The sequence below is a fragment of the Lycium ferocissimum genome, chromosome 6, assembly GCF_029784015.1.
Source record: "Lycium ferocissimum isolate CSIRO_LF1 chromosome 6, AGI_CSIRO_Lferr_CH_V1, whole genome shotgun sequence".
Taxonomy (NCBI): domain Eukaryota; kingdom Viridiplantae; phylum Streptophyta; class Magnoliopsida; order Solanales; family Solanaceae; genus Lycium; species Lycium ferocissimum.
In genome coordinates, this window is record NC_081347.1 from 4,133,427 (window position 1) to 4,154,052 (window position 20,626).

Below are 20,626 nucleotides of genomic sequence, written 5' to 3' on the forward strand. Positions count from 1 at the left end.
TAAGACTCTGCGCACCAAAAAAATAAAATAAAAATCATGCTCATATCAAGCTACTAAGCAAATATAAACATCACTAATAACCAAACATAACATTTATTATATGAAAATGATTTATTTTACGTGACCAATCACATATTATATCCGAAATGCGTTAAGTTGAAGGTCTTTCAAAAACAACCTTTCTATTTCCACGAGGCAGGAATAAGGTCTACATACGCTTTATCCTCCCCAAACCCTACTTCTGAAAATATACTATATATGTTTGTAATTATTTTATCCGAAATTGTATTAGCAGATACTTTTTTGCCAACCGGACCAAAATTATCAAAGGACTAAATCAATACCAACAAAAAACTACAAGGATGAAAAATGAAAAATTTCTATCATTTCCCTCAATAGAAATTCAAACCACAAATCGAATTACATAGACCCAGACAAAAGCAAAAGCAAACCTTATAGGGAGAGAGAGAGAGAGCTCTCAATCTCTCTTCTAATAAATTTATCCCCCCACTCTTTTTTTTTTTCTTCAAATTTTTCTTTATTTGTATGGTTTATATATAGTTTCTAATTAATCGAAAACCTTATCAAAAATGGCGGAGCAGAAGAGTAACAACAATAGGTGGAGTTGGGATGTGCCTGGATTTCAGCCACGTAAGTCGTCGTCGGAGGAGCACGCGCCGCCGCCGACGCGTCCGTTGGCTCGCCGTTACTCGATCTCCGCCGCCGGTGCGCCGCCGTCGCCGCCGCATTCTGAGCTGTCTAAACATGCTATCAACTCTAAGCTCTTCAAATTGAAGGATAAACTAAAGGTCTCTTATTTTCGTGCACTTAAAGTACTTTAATTAGAGATATTAGTGTGTTTTTGTATAATTGAAGTGTTATAATTACAATGCAATTGGAAATATACGGAGTATCTTTTTTTTTTTTTTTTGTTTTTTTTTTTTGAAGTTTTTCTGGAAATTAGAGGTAGAGGATTAATGACTGTTCATTTGTGTTATTGAGAGATGGAAATGTTAATTGTTAAGTTCTTAATTTGTTTAGGGTGGAAAATTCAATTGAAGGATAAACTAAAGGTCTCTAATTTTTTCATGCCAATTTACATGCTTTAATACTTTATCTAAAGATATTAGTGTGTTTTTGTGTAATTGAACAGAGTTGAAGTGTTCTAAAATGCAATGCAATTGGAAAGATATATATTAATTTACTCGTGTTTGAAGTTTTTTCTGGAAATTAGTGGTATATGAGTAATGACTATGTTCATTTATAGCAGTGAGAGTGATTGGTATTTAGTGTGGAGTAGAGTTATTGAGAGATGGAAATGTTAATTATTAAGCTCTTGAAATTGAAGGATAACTAAAGGTTTCTATTTTTTCATGCCAATTCGCGTGCTTTAGTAGTTTATCTAGTGATATTAATGGGTTTTTGTATAATTAAACTGAGTCGAAGTGTTTAAAATATACTGCAGTTAGAAAAATATATCCTTTATTTGTATTTAGTCGAGTTCAATGTTTTTCTGGAAATTAGTGGTAGAGGATTAATTGCTATGTTCATTTATAGCAGTGAGAGTGATTGATACTAGTGTACAGTAGTGTTATTGATAGATGGAAATGTTAATTATTAAATTCTTAATTTGTTTTGGGTGAAAGATTCAATTTTGGAATTATATGGGATTATCCTTTTTTGGTCCTTGTTGTTGGGAATGGTTAGTTTGCTACTAGATTATGTGTAGTTTAGAACTAGTGTACAGTTATACTATGTCGAGATGCAAAAATTCATAATCAAGATTTTAAATTTATTTAATAAGTTGAAATTTGTTTCCGCCACTGGGTGAAAAATTCCATTTGGAAGTATATTGAATTCTTTTTGCCTCCTATTAGTGGCTACGGAGTTTGTTTCTAAATTCTATGTGGTTAGCTCGAGACAGAGATGCCTATAAGTTCAAAAATTTGCTCAAAAATATTGATAATAAATTGTCTAAGCTCTAAGCAAGTTCGGTCATTGGATAAAAATTTAAGAATTACAACTTTAGCATGTGGAACTAAGAGATGTTCACGAGTGGTAGAGGTGGTAGTACGAGTGGTTGATGCTAGGGTACAATAATAACATAGAGAGATGGAATTTTTCTTGAGAAGATAAGGTAATCTTATAAATAAACCAGATAAAGTTTATGCTCTCACCACTGGACAATATTAGTAGAGGAGCATTAAAACAAAAGTACCCACAGCTAATCCTGTAAAGACTCTAGCAGACTAGCAACTGTAAAACTATTTCAGCCTCATTTACATGTTCCATTCTACACCAAAAGCAAAAAAAAATAAAAATAAAAATAAAAATATAATTGGCCTTTATATTGTGAATGGAATTAGCAGCGTCTTCAAAACACTGGACCTCCAAATTGATTTCCATGGCTAAGGCTTTTCAGGATTGTACACCTTTGTTAGATCTTTGTAGCAAGAACTTACTGAAAAAAGTAGCTGCTGATATGTATTCAGAAGGCTGAGGAATTCAGCAGCCCTGTCTACTTCTCAATCATTGAAATTTCTTCTAAAATGTATGCTCCAAACGCCGTCAATTTGATTTCTGCTAAAGAAGGTAGAGAGAGTGGAAATTTTGAATACCATGTTCTTAATTTTTTTAGAAAAGTTAAACTCTTTTGACGTATGGAGTGAATGTTCCATTTTGGAATTATATTGAACTTTTTGGGTCCATCGAAAATGGTTGGTTGGCTACCATTCTATGTATTTTTGATCATGTTTGAGGGAGCGAGAAAGACAGATCTTTACAGATTCTAGTATTTACTCTCTAGTAATAACTAGCAGGCTCTTGTGAATTCGTCTCTCAGATACACAATTAAAAATATTAACTTTGGCATGTCAAACACGAAGATCTCCACTAGTTATTACCGAGACATTAATTACAAGAGATATAGGCTATATACCAATGTTTATATTTAGTGGTAGTACAAGTGATTGATACTAGTGCACATTCATATTCTTGAGAGGTGGAAAAGTTAATCATATAGGTTCTCAATTGATTAGTAGCCTAAAATTTCTTTCCAATTATAGGGTGAAAGATTCCATAAGTATTTCTTTATAGCATCCAGTATTGGTATGTGGAAGTATCCAGTAGCTAGGACTAAGTTTTTCCATACTAATCTGCAAAAGCAAAATGAGAGGGATATGGTAGGATTACCTAAAACAATCAAGATCAGCTTGACTAAACTTTGAAGATACCCATACGTAGGAGAGACAAGTCTAATAGGAAATTGCATGCGCTGCGGATTGTCTTTTTAGATTCACTTATTGCTATCTAACCAATGAATTAGCAGTGTCAAAGTATAAACAATTGTGCACATAGTCAAGTCAAAATAGAGCATTTAATGCATCTCAGGAAAGGGCGTACTGGAATATAAATGAACACCTGATTGTCTGTTTTAAACCTTATAAAAAAAATTAATCTTTAACGTTATGAAAAGACACTTAAAGCTGGAAATATCTGAGCGTCCAATTCAAATCGGTGTAGCCCAAGGCTAGTTCAAATAAGCCCTTAAAAAAACTCTTAGACAACCAATTCTGGATATATATCTCCAACACCCTTCAACACAGGAAACCCATTGCACTCTGAATGTCAAATCTATATCATGTCAAAAGATCCGAGCATCACCAAAACCCTTGAGGCAAAGGTGGTATTATGGTCTAGGACCATTATGGATACTCCAAGTCTAAAACCATTATGTAATGGATGTGTGTTATTGTGTGTCTCCATTCTATATTTTTATTACTTATTGTTGGAATGCATTGCCAATATTATTCCTATATTGGACATGGCCGACTTGACTGGACCATGTAATGTAGTGAAGTAAGAGAAATGAAGAGGAAGACACATTAGAGAGACTGATTGCAGTCTATTCATGCAAATATAGTGATGTAAACTTTGTATTTGGCATGTTTTTCCAGTTTACTGAAGGACATCCTAGCCTAGAATTAATCAAACCTTTTAAAAAAGTTGATTTGATGTAATGCATTAGCATGCAACTCCATGATTACCAGTACTATATTAAGCACAAGGCTTTAAACAAATTGCTACTAATTTTTTTGAAGGAGCTAATGTTATTTTTCCCCTTAGGGTAATTTGGGCGCGTTCTTGTGGAAAACGAAAAGATCTTGTTCCTAGATAATGTGACCTGTTCAGGGAAATAGCAATTAAGTAATTTCTTACCGAGAACACTTTTTTTTTTCCGAGGCAGCTTGTCAGGGAAGATTACTCAGAGCTGAGACAAGAAGCCAGCGACCTGCAGGAATATTCCAATGCGAAACTAGACCGTGTGACACGCTACCTTGGTGTACTTGCTGATAAAACCCGCAAGCTAGGTAAATGACCTGTACTACATCTATGTAGTTATTTTTATGTTTTGAGGCTTGCCATGAGGCCCAACCTAACTCAACCCGCGTTAGCCACATGCTTCTAGACATTCTTAAAGTGTTTATAAATATATCTTTCCTCAAAAGTCCCAACATTTTTTAAAAGATGTTAATCACCTCGAGAATGCCTTAAAGTGTGCGGCTATATGTTAAGCACCTTGTGACGCCTTTTGTGCTTCACTTCACTTATCACAATATTTTGCTTTAGTATGTTGAACTTAAATCCACGATGACGTTTGAGAAATCAAAGTTGATGATTTAGTTAAGAGTCTATATTTTCACAATTAAGAAATTTATCATTGCTAACTTGTTTGTTTAAGAAAAGAAGGTTAATCTTTATTACTATGAATTATATATTTCAACATCGTTCTTCTTGTACTTTTGTTTATGTTTATGATTTTCTTGTCATTACTCCCACGGAATTTATGTAATCTGTCATCATTAATAATATACCATTTTTTTTATAAAGATCACTAATAATATACCATATTGGAAAAATTCAGTAGTGCTAACTCCCAATGCCCTGTTACACAGATAAAAGAACATCCCTAAACTCTATTAATTGCATAATGATAACACTTGATGTTTGCATCTTCAGAAAAAATGATAATCTACGGATTAAGATAGATAATTGAAATTTAATATTGTCTAGAAAGTTCAAATAAAAATTATTTTATGTGTCATTCTTTCCATTCCCTCTCCTTTTAGATCGCTTTCCTAAGATGTCCTTTCGGAAGTTGGGAAACCTTGTCAACAACAACAACAACAACAACAACATACCCAATGAAATCCCACAAAGTGGGGTCTGGGGAGGGTAGAGTGTACACAGACCTAACCCCTACCTTGGGAGGTAGAGTGGCTGTTTCCGGTAGACCCTCGGCACAAGGACAAGTAATTCATTGGGAAACCTTGTCAAACACATGTAAATTATAAGCTTTTCGCACATTGTGTCTGTTTGTAATAGATGGATCAACCAACATAAGACACAGATGCAACTTGAAGTTAATCAAGTTCCAAAGCCTTTGAGGAAAGATTACTGCTAATCTTGTACAGCTGAATTCTTTTTGGTCTTTTTTTCTGTCTTCTCCTGTCCTATTGTCTAATAAGTTTTGGTTATGGTGGCTTTTGATTACCTAGCATTCTGATCATAATTTGGATTTCTGGTTTCTCTCTCTACTTTTTCAGATCAAGCTGCACTTGAAACAGAAGCTAGAATCTCACCTCTGATATCGGAGAAGAAAAGGTTATTTAATGACTTATTAACTTCCCAAGGTATTTAGTTATCTATGCTCCTGGTTTTATTATTCTAGCTTCCAACCTTGTCTTAAAATGGGCATATACGATTTGTTTTGATAAGAAATATGTGCATATACATTAGCACTTGCGCACACACATGTATTTTCAATCTACATGAAATGTTCAAATCTAGAAATAAACTGTAATCTAGAAAAAATTATCTTTCAGTACTGTGACATTGATGTTTGTTGCCTTCAGATAGGCATAGAGATATATCAGATATGTGTATGTAATACATAATATATGTAGATGAGACCTTATGTTATTATTTCAGGAAACATAAAGGTGTTTTGTCGTGTGAGGCCTCTTTTTGAAGATGAAGGTCCATCCATTGTCGAATTTCCTGATGATGTTACAGTCCGTATCAATACTGCTGATGATAGCGTAGCTAACCCGAAGAAGGATTTTGAATTAGACAGGGTTTATGGACCTCATGTAGGACAAGGTATTGGGGATTTACTTGTTTCCTTATTGTACTAACTCTTGATGTGTAACTTAACATTATTACCTCCTCTTTGTGCAGTTGAACTTTTTAGTGATGTTCAGCCATTTGTTCAGTCAGCATTTGATGGATACAATGTGGCTATATTTGCTTATGGTCAAGCACACTCAGGAAAGACCCACACTATGGTCTCTTACTCATCTCTTTGCGTCTTGTCCTTCTTTTTTCTTCATCTGTTTATTTTGAACGATTTATACATTTCTTCTCTTTATGCATTCCGAAAAACTGCCAATTGTAATCTGTTATAAACTGGGCAGGGTTTAAATGCGTAAGATCTTATGAAATCTTTCCATTAGGAGGTTAATTTTTAAAGTTTGTATACTTAGTGTTGGTTGTCGAAATTCATTATTTATTGTACAATTGAGACACATTGAATACCTTGGGCCTTTACCAAAGTTTTGATCTGCTAAATACCCAACTCTTTTAAGCCGTTTGTTTGATATTAATGTTGGTTCCTCATTTTTCCCTCTTCATGCAGGAAGGATCCAGCCACGATCGTGGTTTATATGCTAGGTGTTTTGAGGAGCTCTTTGATTTATCCAACTCTGATGCAACGTCTACATCCAAATTTAATTTCTCAGTTTCCATTTCTGAACTTCATAATGAACAGGTTTTATATGATTTCATGTTTATCATTTAGATTTAACTGCTTTCTCACCTTCGGCATTATTATGATGATCCGGTAAGGGATCCATATGTGAAATTTTTGAAGTTAGGGCTTTTCCAATTGTTGCAGATACGAGATCTGCTCATACATTCTGGAACTGATCTGCCGAAGGCTCGCATGGGGTCATTGGATTACTTTGTAGAACTTCTGCAGGAAAAAGTTGAAAATCCAATGGATTTTGGCAGAGTACTGAAATTAGCTTTTCAAAATCGAGGAAGTGATACATCAAAGTTTAGAGTTTCTCATCTGTATGGTCCACAACTCTTTCTAGTTGGTATCTGTCTTTTGCTGTATATGTCTTTTCCTTCAACAAAAAAACAATTTAGTTCCTGTAGAACATGTTCATTTTTTTTTTTTTGATGAAATAAGATGTTGTATTAGGAAGGCATCAAGTAGATGCAAGTTACATACACAAAAGAATCATGGTTAACTCCTGAGAACAAAAACTTCAATTCTAAATCTGGGATTGAAAAAGGTTCCTTTTCTGGGAAAAAGAACATACTCAACATAAGAAACATTAGTTCTTTCCTGCCATAATCTCACTCGAGATTCTGTTTTGTCTAAAATTGCTATTCCTCTGTGTTGAGCTCATTGCTCTACATATATTTTATTTGGTCGAGGTACTTGGAGTTGCATCAGTTGTGCACTCCTTCATACTGTCATGGCATAACTTTTTAATCTTGTAACTCTGTTCTCTAATGTAAGGTTCTCAAAGCAAAGAAAGAAAGAAAAAAGTTCCTGATTAGCATGTAGGCACGACTCTGTCTCCATTACGTCTCTGTATGACTCTATCTGTACTTCTTGCAACGCAAATGCAGTTTCTGTATGTCAATATGATGCATTTTTTTCTGAGTTGTCTAATTGTTTGGAGAAATAACGCTGGTGTGTTTTCCATTTCTTCTAATTGTATGTTTCTTTGGTCTTGCAATTCTCAGGATCGTCACTGTACATATACATTATACCAACTCGATCACTGGAGAGACCTCATACAGCAAGCTCTCTCTTGTCGATTTGGCTGGAAATGAAAGCACTATTGAAGAGGATAGTGGGGAGCATGCAACAGAGTTGCTTCATGTCATGAAATCACTTTCTGCGTAAGGGTTCATGTCAACCTTTTGTTATCAATAATAATTGTATTCTCAACCCATGCCTGTTCACTTCCCATATCTAGGACACAGCGGTAAGGAGTTTATGGTGTATTTGTTGGATCACAAATGGAATTTGGTGGATCACTTTGCAATTTCGGTCCCATGAAGACCTTCTCTTTGTTCTCAGTCTATTTCTGTTTCCGGATTGAAACTCTGAATGCCTTTGTTTAGCTGATGACATTCATGTGATGGTTTTTAAACTCGAAAAATATTGGCTTTTAAAGCCTATCTTATGTTTTATTTCTCAATTTTCATACACGCAAGATCACTGGGAGAGTTCTAAAGGGCAATGCTTATAGGCATGGAAGCTTAAAAAAAGGAGGACAGTTGATCCCACAGTCAAGTGTGTGACAAGAGCTCCTACAGGGGCTGATTACATTAGAGCTTTTGAGAACATAGTTGGGCGAAGAAAATCAATTTCTTGAATTTGTTTCTATAATGATGCTTGTGAGATGTTAACAATTGTGTACACCCTCATGGAACAATTAAATATGACAGAAAAAGAAATCTGAGATCCTTTGTTTTAGTGCTCTTTCTCTGTTTTTATACTCATTTTTGATACTGACATGCAGATTGGGAGATGTTTTGAATTCCTTGACATCAAAAAAGGACACTGTTCCATATGAAAATTCAATGCTCACCAAAGTACTTGCAGACTCATTAGGTAACTAATTGATTATTGTACTGGTCAATATAATTCTTCAATACTATATTGCTATATAAAAACATACATACATACAAACACACACGAGGCCAATTTTCTCCTCTATGGTGAAGGGCTCTTCTGTGAAATTCTGTTAACTGATCTTCAGAGACATTGAAGAGCTCTACTCAAATGTGCTTTATTTTATGTTGACGTCTACTCATATACTCTTCTTCTCCACGACTAAAACTATATTTCTTATTATAATATATTTCTTATTATTTATTGTTTACTTTTATCGCCGCCCCAACTAGCTTTGGATTGAGGCATCATTGATTGAATGATTGATTTATATTATTGTAATTTCTTAAAGCTTAGATTTCTGGCTGTATCATGTAGGAGATTGGAATTATTGCCTCACTGTAATAGAGCTAGCAATCTATCTTTTGTACCATATGCATCTTGTTGATGCCATCAATGATACTTCATCAAAAAAGAACGAGACTGTTGCCTTCGGTTTTCTGAGGCATTATTTTTGTCACCTTATTGCTAAGTAGATAATATAGAGTATGATAATAGATACATGTATATTTGGATTAATCCATCAAGTACACATCATTTTATGATTATTTGGCTGGATCCTAGCATGGCTTGTTCAAATAAAAGGGGAGGCTTTCTAAAGGGTGCAATTTCTGGATTCTGCCCTTTGACTTGCTTTAGCAAGTTCCCTTGACAACATGTACCTACTGCTTTTATAGTCTAAGATGCAATTATCCTTTCTTGATGGGAAATTTATTGGTCCAACCAACATCTTGAGGATAAATGTAACACTCACTTTAACCCTACATTGTTTCTCCTAGAGTTGGACTTGGGTAGGCCAAATTCGAAACTTATCTAGTGTGCAAGTTGGTGAAGACAGAATTTGGTAAATAGAAGTGTTCCCTCTAACAACTTAAGCTTTTATATTGGATGTTCACACCATTCGACATGGTATCATAGCAGGCGAGGTCCTGGTTCAATTCTCACTGCCACCGTTATCAATAAGAATTTCCACGTGTTTGGCTCATGAGAAAATCAAGCCCACACGTGAGGGGTTGTATTGAAGATATAATTAAGTAAATAATAGTGTGCTCTCTCTAACAATTTTACAATTTAAGCTTTTAGATGAGATGGTCGCACAATTAAACACAAGTGATGCTTACAATTTGAAGCTGCATATTGAGCGGATTAGTTGATAATGAAAACTAATAAGGTCTCTTAGCATTTGTGTTCTTGATGGCATCTGTGGTTTACATCTGGAGGGAAAGAGTATCTATCTTTTGCCTTACAGAATGTTTTTAAGCCTTACACTATGTTGCAACAACACCTCTTACTCTTAGATGTTTTTAATTTTTTTAATTCTGTTATCCCTTGTAAAGTCTATTTGCGGGCTAGACACCTCTAATGTTTTTTCGCCTCTTCTTTTTGCAGGTGGAAGTGCAAAGACACTTCTTATTGTTAATATCTGTCCGCATGCTTCAAATTTGTCTGAGACGTTATCATCCCTCAATTTTTCTTCTAGAGCTAGAAATGCCACACTAAGCCTTGGGAATCGAGATACAATCAAGAAATGGAGAGATATTGTAAGTCTTGATTTGTTGACCGTGGACTCTCAAAGAGGAGTATGGCGGATGGTCGAAGTCCTTGTTTATTATTATTTTTTTCTTATTGGGGGTTAGGGCAATGTTGTTTACTTTGATGTAGATGTACATTACACAGTGACATTCAGAAGTTGAAGTTTGATTCACCGGCTAAGTGATCTGTGGGTTGGTCAATACATATGGACATGAAACAGTCTCTCAATTAATTATGAATTCTACTGTTTCTCTTTTGGTAGGCCAATGATGCACGCAAGGAACTCTATGACAAGGAGAAAGAGATTACTGATCAGAAGCAAGAAATAGTTGGGCTAAAAGAGGAACTGAAACAGGCCAATGATCAAGGAGTTCTACTCTTCAATGAAGTTCAAAAGGCATGGAAAGTTTCTTCTACACTACAGTCAGACCTAAAGGTTCGTGGCTTTTTCTTTTTGTTTCCTGTTTCTTTCTCATTATTTAATCAGCCTAAACTTACCATATATTTGTTTTCTCATAACTTTTAAAACTTCAAGGTGGTTCTTGTTAGAATAATATAAGAGGAAAGATCATGTTTCTGCTACTAAAATTGAACATTTCTCTAGTTGGTTGCATGTGTCTCTTAAGAGATTGTGGTGCTATTTTTTGTGGTGTAAAAGCGGCAAAAGCTTACTTTATCTAAGAGAAGTCTATATGGTTAACTATTCTTAGGATATATTGAAGCATATATGCTTACATAGGGGCCTATGGGTCTTTTACATACTATCAGAGACACTTACCTTTTAGTCTGGTCCACGCTGTTCCCAGCGATATTATAGTGCATGTTTTGTTTGTTACTCTTCTCTCTCTCACATTTTCCATTATCTTGATCGTCTTTCTTTGGCAAGACCAAGACAAAACCAAAGATAAATTTGAATGATTGACATGGTGAAGTCTGTTTACGTGGTCCTTGTTATTTATTGTATGATTGGACTACTTAATAGTTTAAAACTTGTAACTTGTTCTGCTGATGTTACTACTATTACAAATTTCTACTCGTTTTCTTCTACGTCACCAGGGGAAGTGTTGCTTCTGAAAGTATATTGGTTTATTCTCTCAGAGTATATTGGTTTATTCTCTCAGAGTATGCTAATTTTCTTTCCTCTGTCCAAACTGATAAAACTCAAACCTTATGTCTGGTCGGGAAGCATGTTACTACTAAGCTCCAGTGTTTTCCCTCTGATGTAGGCTGAGAATATCATGATCACGGATAAACTTAAGACAGAGAAGGATCAAAATACTCAAATTAGAAATCAAGTAGCTCAACTTTTACAGTTGGAGCAAGAACAGAAATTGCAGATACAACAACGTGATTCAACTATTCAGATGTTGCAGGTTAGTTGCTTACAATTGCCTTTTGCTCTCTTAGCCGTGTATCTGTATACCGTAATCAAGTTAATCTACCTTTTTAAGATGTTATCTTGCTACATTATTCTACTCATTGTTGCATACCGCTGGTTAATTTCAAATTGTTGCTAATGGACTCAGCCTTTTGTCTAATAGCCTACATGATATTGACTCAATTTTTCTAAGGGGAAGGTCCATCAAGGTAGCTTGTTACCTGGGCCTTCGTGGGTCGCCCCAAGTCAGTGCCCCATAGCCCAGGCCTGGGGCACTCCACTGAAACAAAAAAACTTTCAAATTGTTAGTACATCAGCCAACAATGGAAGTATAACAGAAAAGTGGGGAATATCTTAAGACTGTCATACATTTTTCCCTTGAGGCTTGGGGATTATGATCTTGCAAGCTTGAATAAAAAGATTACACGGGGTTTATGGTTTATCATTTATGCAGACAACAACGATAATGTTTAACAAAGAACGTGTCAAACATTGTTACTGTTCAAATTGGCTCAGTTCAAGATTCTTGATGCTTTCATGTCAAGGAAGTTATTACTTACTTCTGTGCTGGCCCATCGCTGTATGCTAGAGAAGCTATTTTTGTGACTCAAACTTGAAAGAGGATATCTTTGCCTCGAGGCTCACTGTTTTCAATTTTGTGATGGATGTCTATTCAGTCAACGTTCCATACTGTGTTATTTTAGTTTCTGCAAGTTTACTTTCTCGCATTGTCTACCTTTTATTGATATACGTATTTTTATAACGTAAACTGCATTTCACCTTTTTATTGTGGTTGAAGAAGTACATTTTCCTTTTGCACATGATTCTGCTTGAAATTTCTGATCACGTTATATTGTTGTTGTTGTTGTTGTTATGTTGTAGGCCAAACTGCAAGCTCTTGAATCACAGTTAACTGAGGCAGTACGTGCCAGTGAGGCTAGGTTAAAAGATGGGTCCGAGTCAAGATCTGCAGATCAAACAGGTTTGAAGGCAACGAGGGATGACATTGACTCAGCAGCTGTTACCAAGAGGCTAGAAGAGGAACTTTTAAAACGTGACACACTTATTGAGGTAGCTTATTCATGCTGACTGTGTATATGTGGTACATGCTTTTATATTCTTTAGTTAAATTCTGTTAAAGAGGAATAACAGTAAGGATGAATAGGCTTTGGTCCTTGTGTAAATTTTTATGGGCCATTAATATGCTTAAATTAAAGAATCTTTATCTATATGTTTAATTAGTATCTTCCGGAAATGGAAATTTGAATCTTTTGAGCTTTTTCCTGGGTTAGATATATCTTGCTATTCATTTGAGTCATTAATGTGTTTTGTCTTTCTGACAGAAATTGCATGAAGAAAATGAGAAGTTATTTGATCGTTTGACAGAGAAAGCCTCTCTAGCTGGATCAACACAGGTAATAATAGTGGTGTCCCAAGTATTTTTCTCGGATGTGCTAGAATTTTAATTCTTTAATTAATTTATTCCTAACTGTTGAAAACTTGGAATGTATGACCATCTCATTTAAAAACTTACAAGCTTAAGCTGTTAGAGATAGCAAACTTATATTTTCTTAACTATGAGTTCAACACTTACACTGTTATATTCTCTTGATATGATGGGTTCAAGGGACTTTAGGCTACCTTATATTTATTTGGACATCATTGATGATTAGGCAGCAAACTTGAGATTAAGATTTAAATTTCTCCATACTAAAAAACAGAGGTGGCCAAGAGATGAAACTTTGTCATGAGAAAGAAAAAGGGTACTAATTGACAGATTTACCTTACTGGAGAATGGTACTGAGGAACAGAGTGATATTGATTTATGGGAAAGAACAGACTGAAGATATCCTGCATTATGATGGTTAGCTCCCTATCAGATGTCTTTGGATACATAGTAATCATGATTTGAGATTGTTTGCAAGAATTGCGGAGTTAATACTTGTGCCATGAAATGAATCTCTCTCTATGGTGTTCGGTAAACATCCTTGGATTTGAATCATAAGATTTCTGCTATTAGTCACTCGTAATTATCATGTGAATGCCTTTTGCTTTTGTTTTATTTCTGATCATCTATGCTAAACTGATAGATTGCGTGGCTCGAGCATTTTGCTCTTGCTGAAAGAGTGCTTTATTCTCATCTTAAAGCTGTTATCAGTAAAGCTCATTGGTGCTCTTTTTGCACAGGTTTCTAGTCCATTACCAAAAGCTCCAACTGCTCAGAATAGAGAAACTGGAAGGTGTATACTGTTAATAGATTAAGCATTTTCTGGTATCCTTATTGTCTTTTCTGTACTTTCATGGTTATTTAATGCATCTTGCGTTGTGGGTGACAGAAATGATATCAATGCCAAAGGACGTGCTACAGATGTGCTAGCATTGCCCTCACCAACTGATAAGCCAGATGGCACTGTTGCTTTGGTTAAATCTGGTGGTGAAAAGGTCAAGACTACCCCAGCTGGAGAATATCTTACTTCTGCATTGAACGAGTTTGATCCTGATCAATATGATGGTCTTGCTGCAATCACCGATGGAGCGAACAAGCTTTTAATGCTGGTAAGATCCTTTTCCCCTTTTGCTCTCTGGAGCACGCAGTAGGTCGTCTCGTCTGAGAATATGCTCTATTCGGAGTCTTTATGGAAATATCAAACTTTTTAGCAACTATTTAGAAATCAAGCTGGACATGCTCAAGTAAGTGCATTGATGTCAAAGCAAGAAATAATTATATGTATTTGTATCAAACTGGACATAGTTAATTATATGAAGTGATATCAGATCACTTAATCATATCTGGATGATGGTGTGATGACATCAGCTTCAATTTAGTCTACAAATAATCGACCACTTTCTTTGAACCTATGGATGTACCCTATCCTGCTATAACTACAACGTTTTGGTCATTTATATCAGGTTTTGGCAGCAGTCATCAAAGCAGGTGCCTCTAGGGAGCATGAAATACTTGCTGAAATTCGAGATGCCGTCTTTGCTTTCATTCGTAAAATGGAGCCAAAGAGAGTGATGGATACCATGCTTGTTTCCCGTGTTAGGATTTTATATATAAGATCCTTGCTTGCTAGGTCGCCGGAGTTGCAATCCATAAAGGTAATAGATTCTTGGCCGTTCTTCCAGAGATTATTCTAGTGGATTTCTGTACTGCCTTTTTGACTGTCGAAAGCAACTGCCTGTTGAATTATCTAGGTTTCTCCCGTTGAGCGTTTCCTGGAGAAAGCTAATAGTGGCCGAAGCAGAAGCTCTAGCCGTGGTAGCAGCCCTGGAAGATCGCCTATTCGTTATGATTCAAGTAGGAATGCACTGGTTGATGAACATATTCAAGGGTTTAAAGTAAATTTAAAGCCAGAAAAGAAATCAAAATTATCATCTGTTGTTCTGAAGATACGTGGTATTGATCAGGTGACTTAAATGCATTACAAGCAATGTGCCTGTCCTTCTTCCCTGTCTGCTTCTTTTTTCGGTGATTGTTAGGTTGTCTGTTAGCTTTGGTCTGTTAAAGGAATGAAATACGTTTTTTTTTTTGAAGATGGTAACAGATTTCAGTTTGTTAATTTAGTAGTCCAAAAATTTAACCAAAAGCTAGCCTCGTGACAGTTACAAGGTTCAAGTGAGATCTACTAGAGACTCTACAACTGGTACAAAGGCTTCTTTACACCAAACGTAAAGCAAAAATATACACGTCATCTAGATCTTTTGTTCAGAGTTAGCTAAATTTTCAAAGCATCTTGAATTCCTTTCCATCAAAATACATGCTGGGACAATTCTCCACCACCTCTTATGTCCCATGCCAGTACCTGCGTCATTCCAACATGCCATCATTTCATCAGTTCTCCTGGGCATTGTCCAGCTCAGCTACATACTTGATATATATTTTGATTAGCTGCGCAACCAAAGGTGTGGCATTGGTCAATGAAGTGGGTGCAAACCTTGGAGATCAGGGTTCCAATCCCACCAAAAACACTAGTTTCTTTCATCTGTCTAAGCCTTGGACAGAGTTGCAAGGTACCTGTGTTGGTGGAGGTAGCAGGTACCTCGTGATATAGTTGAGATGCGTCCAAGTTGGCTCAGACAATTGTTATGAAAGAAACTGATTGTGCTATTTTTGCTTTTTTTATGCTATATATTTTCCCTCTCTTGTCTCTTAACTTTTTATCTGTGCATGTTATAACTATTTAACGTTCAATTGGTAGTGGCTTATGTGACTTGGAATTTAATCATATAGGACATACAGAGGCAGCATGTAACTGGTGGAAAGCTTAGGGAGATAACTGAGGAAGCTAAAAGTTTTGCGGTTGGAAACAGAGCTCTTGCTGCTCTTTTTGTACATACTCCAGCTGGCGAGCTTCAACGCCAGATCAGGAACTGGCTTGCAGAGAACTTCGACTTTCTTTCTGTCACTGACGACACAGTTGGTGGAGCGACGGGTCAGCTCGAGCTTCTGTCTACTGCAATAATGGATGGATGGATGGCTGGACTAGGTGCTGCAATGCTCCCTCACACTGATGCACTTGGTCAACTCTTATCTGAATATGCAAAGAGAGTTTATAATTCCCAACTCCAGCACTTGAAGGTACTTACATGTTATCTTTTGATTTTATTCCCTCCATCACATCCTATTGACCTCTTATTTTTTGCCTATGCCTATTTACTTAGAGCACTTCCAATGGGAAACTTTTCCTTTGGGAAATTCAGACTGTATACAAGAGTTGTGCGTTTATATCTTAAAGTGATGTCTTTCTATTTGCTGCTCCACTTCTTTTGCATTTCAAGTTATTATATTTATCACTTGTCTATCCAAGTCTAATTATCATAAGCTGTTCACAATACACTATACTTGTTTATCTTGTAGGGATGTTAGGGTTATTACTATTGGTATTATTATTATTATTATTATTATTATTATTATTATTATCATTAACTACATGTTCATCATTATGCTTCTGAAATCAACATGTGTTGGAGTTTGAGTTTGCTTGTGTTTGTCTCTTCTGTTGTTTGTTTGATAGTAAAATGATTGTTTACCTATGTTTTCCGAATTTTCTCTTTGTTGTGGAAGGAGTGGCAATTTGTGGTACTTCTCCTTTAGGGCTATTTTTTATCTGAAATTCCTCGCCATCTCTTAGAAACGATGCCAGCTTCCAATCTTAAAATATGATGGGAAAAATAATAAATTCTTCTTTTTCTTCTTCTCTCTCGTTCACCCCTTGGCACAAAATAAAAGTCACGGGGGCCAGCAGAACTTCTCTTTTCCTGCCTTTCCCTGACCTGTTGGTGTTTGCTTGGTTTTTGTTGGGGTTACATGTCTATGGACTATGGTTGCCAAAGGCTGAACTAGTCTGTTGGTGAAGATGTCATCCGGTAAGAAGTTTTTGTCTCACTATACGAACACGTGGATTTGGTCCCCCACGGGAGACATAAGAAAAATGTAGAGTCATATCCACTCTTACAGAAAATCTAAAATTTGGCTCAAACGGGGCTCCAGGTGAGGATGTTTGGCTCGTTCGTGGGTGTCTTGTCAGCTTATCCTAGAGCTTTGGTGTGGGCAGCTGAACACTTTTAACTCAGGGCAACTCCTTTCAAAGCCATATTTTAACATTGTAGCAAGTATGCAATTGAGCTTGCATTTATAAAACCACATCTTAAATCTCGACCATGTTATGCTATTGTTGCACGGGCAGCTATGTTCTTCTCTCTCTCTCTCTCTCTCTCTATCTCTCTCTCTCTCTATCTGTGAGTGGTGGCGAGTAGCCCAACCTATTCTCTTTGCATGATTTTACAAATAATGGTATACACTTATTTATCCCCCCGGACCCCCAATCCCCTCAGAAAAGAAGAAAGAAACTTAATATGCAGTTCTTGTCAAGCGCAATCCTAATATTGGATTAGTTTTGCTTTAATTGCTTACCGTTTGTCGTAGTGTTTATACAGTTTTACACAAGAAAAGTAGATGGATCCAGTTAGAGTCTCTCTTTTGTCTTGTCTCCTGCTTATGCTGTTCTAATTCAATTCTTTATCAGGACATTGCAGGTACACTGGCAACTGAAGTGGCAGAAGACTCTACACATGTGGCGAAGCTGCGTTCAGCTTTAGAATCTGTTGATCACAAACGAAGAAAGGTGCGTTAGTAGATTGAATTGCTACTTTTGATAATGTATGTAATCTCCATGCAATACTGAATACTACCGATGAACCAACATAGCTGCAGATTATCTACTATGGATTTCTTTTGATGAAGAAAGCCGTATTACATGACAGTTGCTCTCTATTGTTGACTTAATTAATATTTTAAGTGAACCGCAATTGCTCGATAAACTGTAAAGCAAGAACTTCAATTTAATTCTATATCCTGAACTGTTGAGAGATTCCAGGAGGTGTTAGAAAGTTGGGCTGAGGATGATTATCCAGAGTATCCTTATGCCAAGGTTACTGAGTATCCCACAGCCTGTCGTATAAACTCATTATCTTGCATAGAGCATTTTATTTGAATTTTAGATGGTCTGGCAAGTATGACTCAGTTACCTTCATAATCAGATTTTGCAACAAATGAGAAGTGATATGACAATGTTGACATTAGAAGATGGAAGTTCACCAGTTCGAAATCCTTCTACAGCAGCTGAAGACGCCAGACTTGCATCCTTGGTTTCCCTTGATGGCATTTTGAAACTAGTCAAGGTTTTTTATTTGCCAGTCACTTTCCTTTGAATCGTTTTTTTTTTTTTTTTTCTTAACTGTGCTGGTGAATCAAAAGGCAAGACTAATCTGATGAATTAACTTTAACAGGACGTATTGAGGCAATCCTCTGTGAACACCCTCAGTAAGAGTAGGAAGAAAGCTATGCTTGCTTCTCTAGATGAACTTGCAGAGCGAATGCCTTCCTTGCTTGACATTGATCATCCATGTGCTCAGAGGCACATTGAAGAAGCACGGCATGCTGTTGAGGTACATCGTTACTTTCATCGCTGGTGGTTGTTAAATATCTGGTGTTTCTGAATGTCATCCCTGAAGATAGGAGCCCAAATGTTGACTATTACACAATGTTTTAGCATAAATATTTCATGTGTACTGTAGCTGTGTGGCCCTTCAATTAACTGAGGAAGGCAATGTTGATTGTTTGCCAATATTTACCTGTTGTGGTTGGGTGTAGATGCGACAACATTCTATTTACTTGAGAAAATGTTGTCTTAGAGAGAAATACTTGCGTCTAGCTTTGAATATGTGAGTGGACGCTGTTACTAACTGCAGCTGAGCTGTCACGAGAGTACAAACATAGCAAAGTGCAGAAGATACTACTAAGATAAATTGCTGAAATGATATGGATAGTATAATTTTTTATTACAAAAATTTAGTCCTACATTATTTGCAGATATATTTCCAGTTCTATTCATATATGAGATTGTCATTCAACTAGGATAGATACTGTTTTTGCTTTCAACTAATGTGTTTTGTCTTTCTAACGATTTGACACAGTCGATTCCTGAAGAGGATGACCGGCTTCATGACACCGTACATGCTTCTCGGCATCCTGCGGATGGGGGATTAGGGGGTGAAACTGACGTGGCACAGTGGAATGTTCTTCAGTTCAACACAGGCTCAACAAACCCATTTATCATCAAGTGTGGAGCTAACTCAAACTCTGAACTGGTCATCAAAGCTGATGCACGAGTTCAAGAGCCTAAAGGGGGTGAGATTGTCCGAGTTGTTCCCAGACCAACCGTTCTTGAAGATATGAGCTTGGATGCGATGAAACAGTTATTCACACAGCTTCCAGAGGCTCTAAGCTTGCTTGCTCTTGCAAGGACAGCAGACGGAACCAGAGCTCGGTATTCCAGACTCTACAGGACTCTTGCCATGAAGGTTCCAGCATTGAGAGACCTTGTTAATGAACTTGAGAAGGGCGGAGTGCTGAAGGATGTCAAGTCATGATAGGTCTTATTGCTTCGGCATAGGGTCTTCGTGCATATCTTTCAGTTTTGTTGGATCAATGCCAGGTTGTATCTCTTGTGCAACAACACTTCAGGTGTGCTGATTATTTCAGTTGTGTTGCCTACTTGGCCTGTAATTTTGGTAATGACGCGGTAATGTTGCCCCAATTTTCAATTTTGGGTTTCAAGTTGTGTATAGTTGTATCATGTGTAACATTGTGTAACATGCCATATCTGGCTTTTTACTTATTCAGAAATGTTCCCTCTCCTGTTGTTCTAGAGCAATTCTGCTTACCGCACCGGTGAAATAGATGGAAGTGAACAAACACATTGCAAATTAACTGTTTTGGAGCATCAAATTAAGAGTTTATGTTGGACAGTTGATTGCAGATATTCGTTTCTGAAGCGTAGTGTTATGTCCACAAACTTCATATAAGCTCTCATCTTGGTTAATGCTATACAAGTGTGTTTTTTTTTTTTTAAGAGTAGAGGGGCTAACTTGGCATTTATATGGTTTGTTGAAAGATGGTGAAAAAAGATTGTGCGATTTACGAAGAGTTTAATCAACAGTGGAACTCTAAATACATCAAAGAAAGTGGGGTACATCTTATCTAATTATGGATTATAAAACTAAAAACACTACACCTGTACGATACGTTTAATTATGAATCACAAAGACATATATATATATATATATATATATATATCAATAACAATGAAACACAGGTACATACATCTAATTATGAATTGTAGTTACATACATTATACATATATGGTCATATAATCAAGAATTGTAATGAGTTATGAATTATATTTATCTATTTATATGTCCTATCATTTAGTGTTTTGATTGACTTAAGTGATAATTTAACATATTAAACCATTTTACTTAGTGTATAATGGGGTTAGTTTCTTTTTTTAATTAGAAATTTAGGTCTATACATATACATATATACTCTCTCCGTCCCATATTACTTGTTCACTTTTTCCTTACACACTCTTTAAGAAATCATAAATAAAAGT

The 20,626-nt window shown here is 36.2% G+C and overlaps 1 protein-coding gene across 2 annotated transcripts; it reads left to right on the forward strand.

The window, feature by feature from the left end:
• The first annotated feature begins 422 nt into the window (after nt 1-422).
• On the forward strand, nt 423-19,868 carry LOC132058987 (kinesin-like protein KIN-14B). 2 transcript variants are annotated; one of them, XM_059451428.1, is made up of 23 exons: nt 423-809; nt 4,247-4,370; nt 5,607-5,693; nt 5,992-6,162; nt 6,241-6,347; nt 6,698-6,829; nt 6,956-7,134; nt 7,822-7,980; nt 8,607-8,698; nt 10,148-10,299; nt 10,554-10,727; nt 11,518-11,664; nt 12,552-12,740; nt 13,013-13,084; nt 13,857-13,909; nt 14,006-14,225; nt 14,580-14,771; nt 14,868-15,080; nt 15,904-16,251; nt 17,699-17,797; nt 18,213-18,353; nt 18,462-18,620; nt 19,149-19,868. In XM_059451428.1, the coding sequence occupies exons 1-23, from the start codon at nt 591-593 to the stop codon at nt 19,602-19,604; spliced, it is 3,885 nt and encodes a 1,294-aa protein (XP_059307411.1). In that variant the 5' UTR covers nt 423-590; the 3' UTR covers nt 19,605-19,868. The 2 variants fall into 2 exon arrangements, with proteins under 2 accessions (XP_059307411.1, XP_059307413.1); XM_059451430.1 differs by lacking the exon at nt 423-809 and adding an exon at nt 990-1,073.
• The last annotated feature ends 758 nt before the right edge of the window (nt 19,869-20,626 follow it).

Coding starts and splice junctions, on each gene's coding strand:
- LOC132058987 (XM_059451428.1), top strand. CDS start 591: ATGGCGGAGCAGAAGAGTAACAACAATAGGTGGAGTTGGGATGTGCCT. Junction 5,694..5,991: donor TGACTTATTAACTTCCCAAG/GTATTTAGTTAT, acceptor TTATTATTTCAG/GAAACATAAAGGTGTTTTGT. Junction 7,981..8,606: donor GTCATGAAATCACTTTCTGC/GTAAGGGTTCAT, acceptor ACTGACATGCAG/ATTGGGAGATGTTTTGAATT.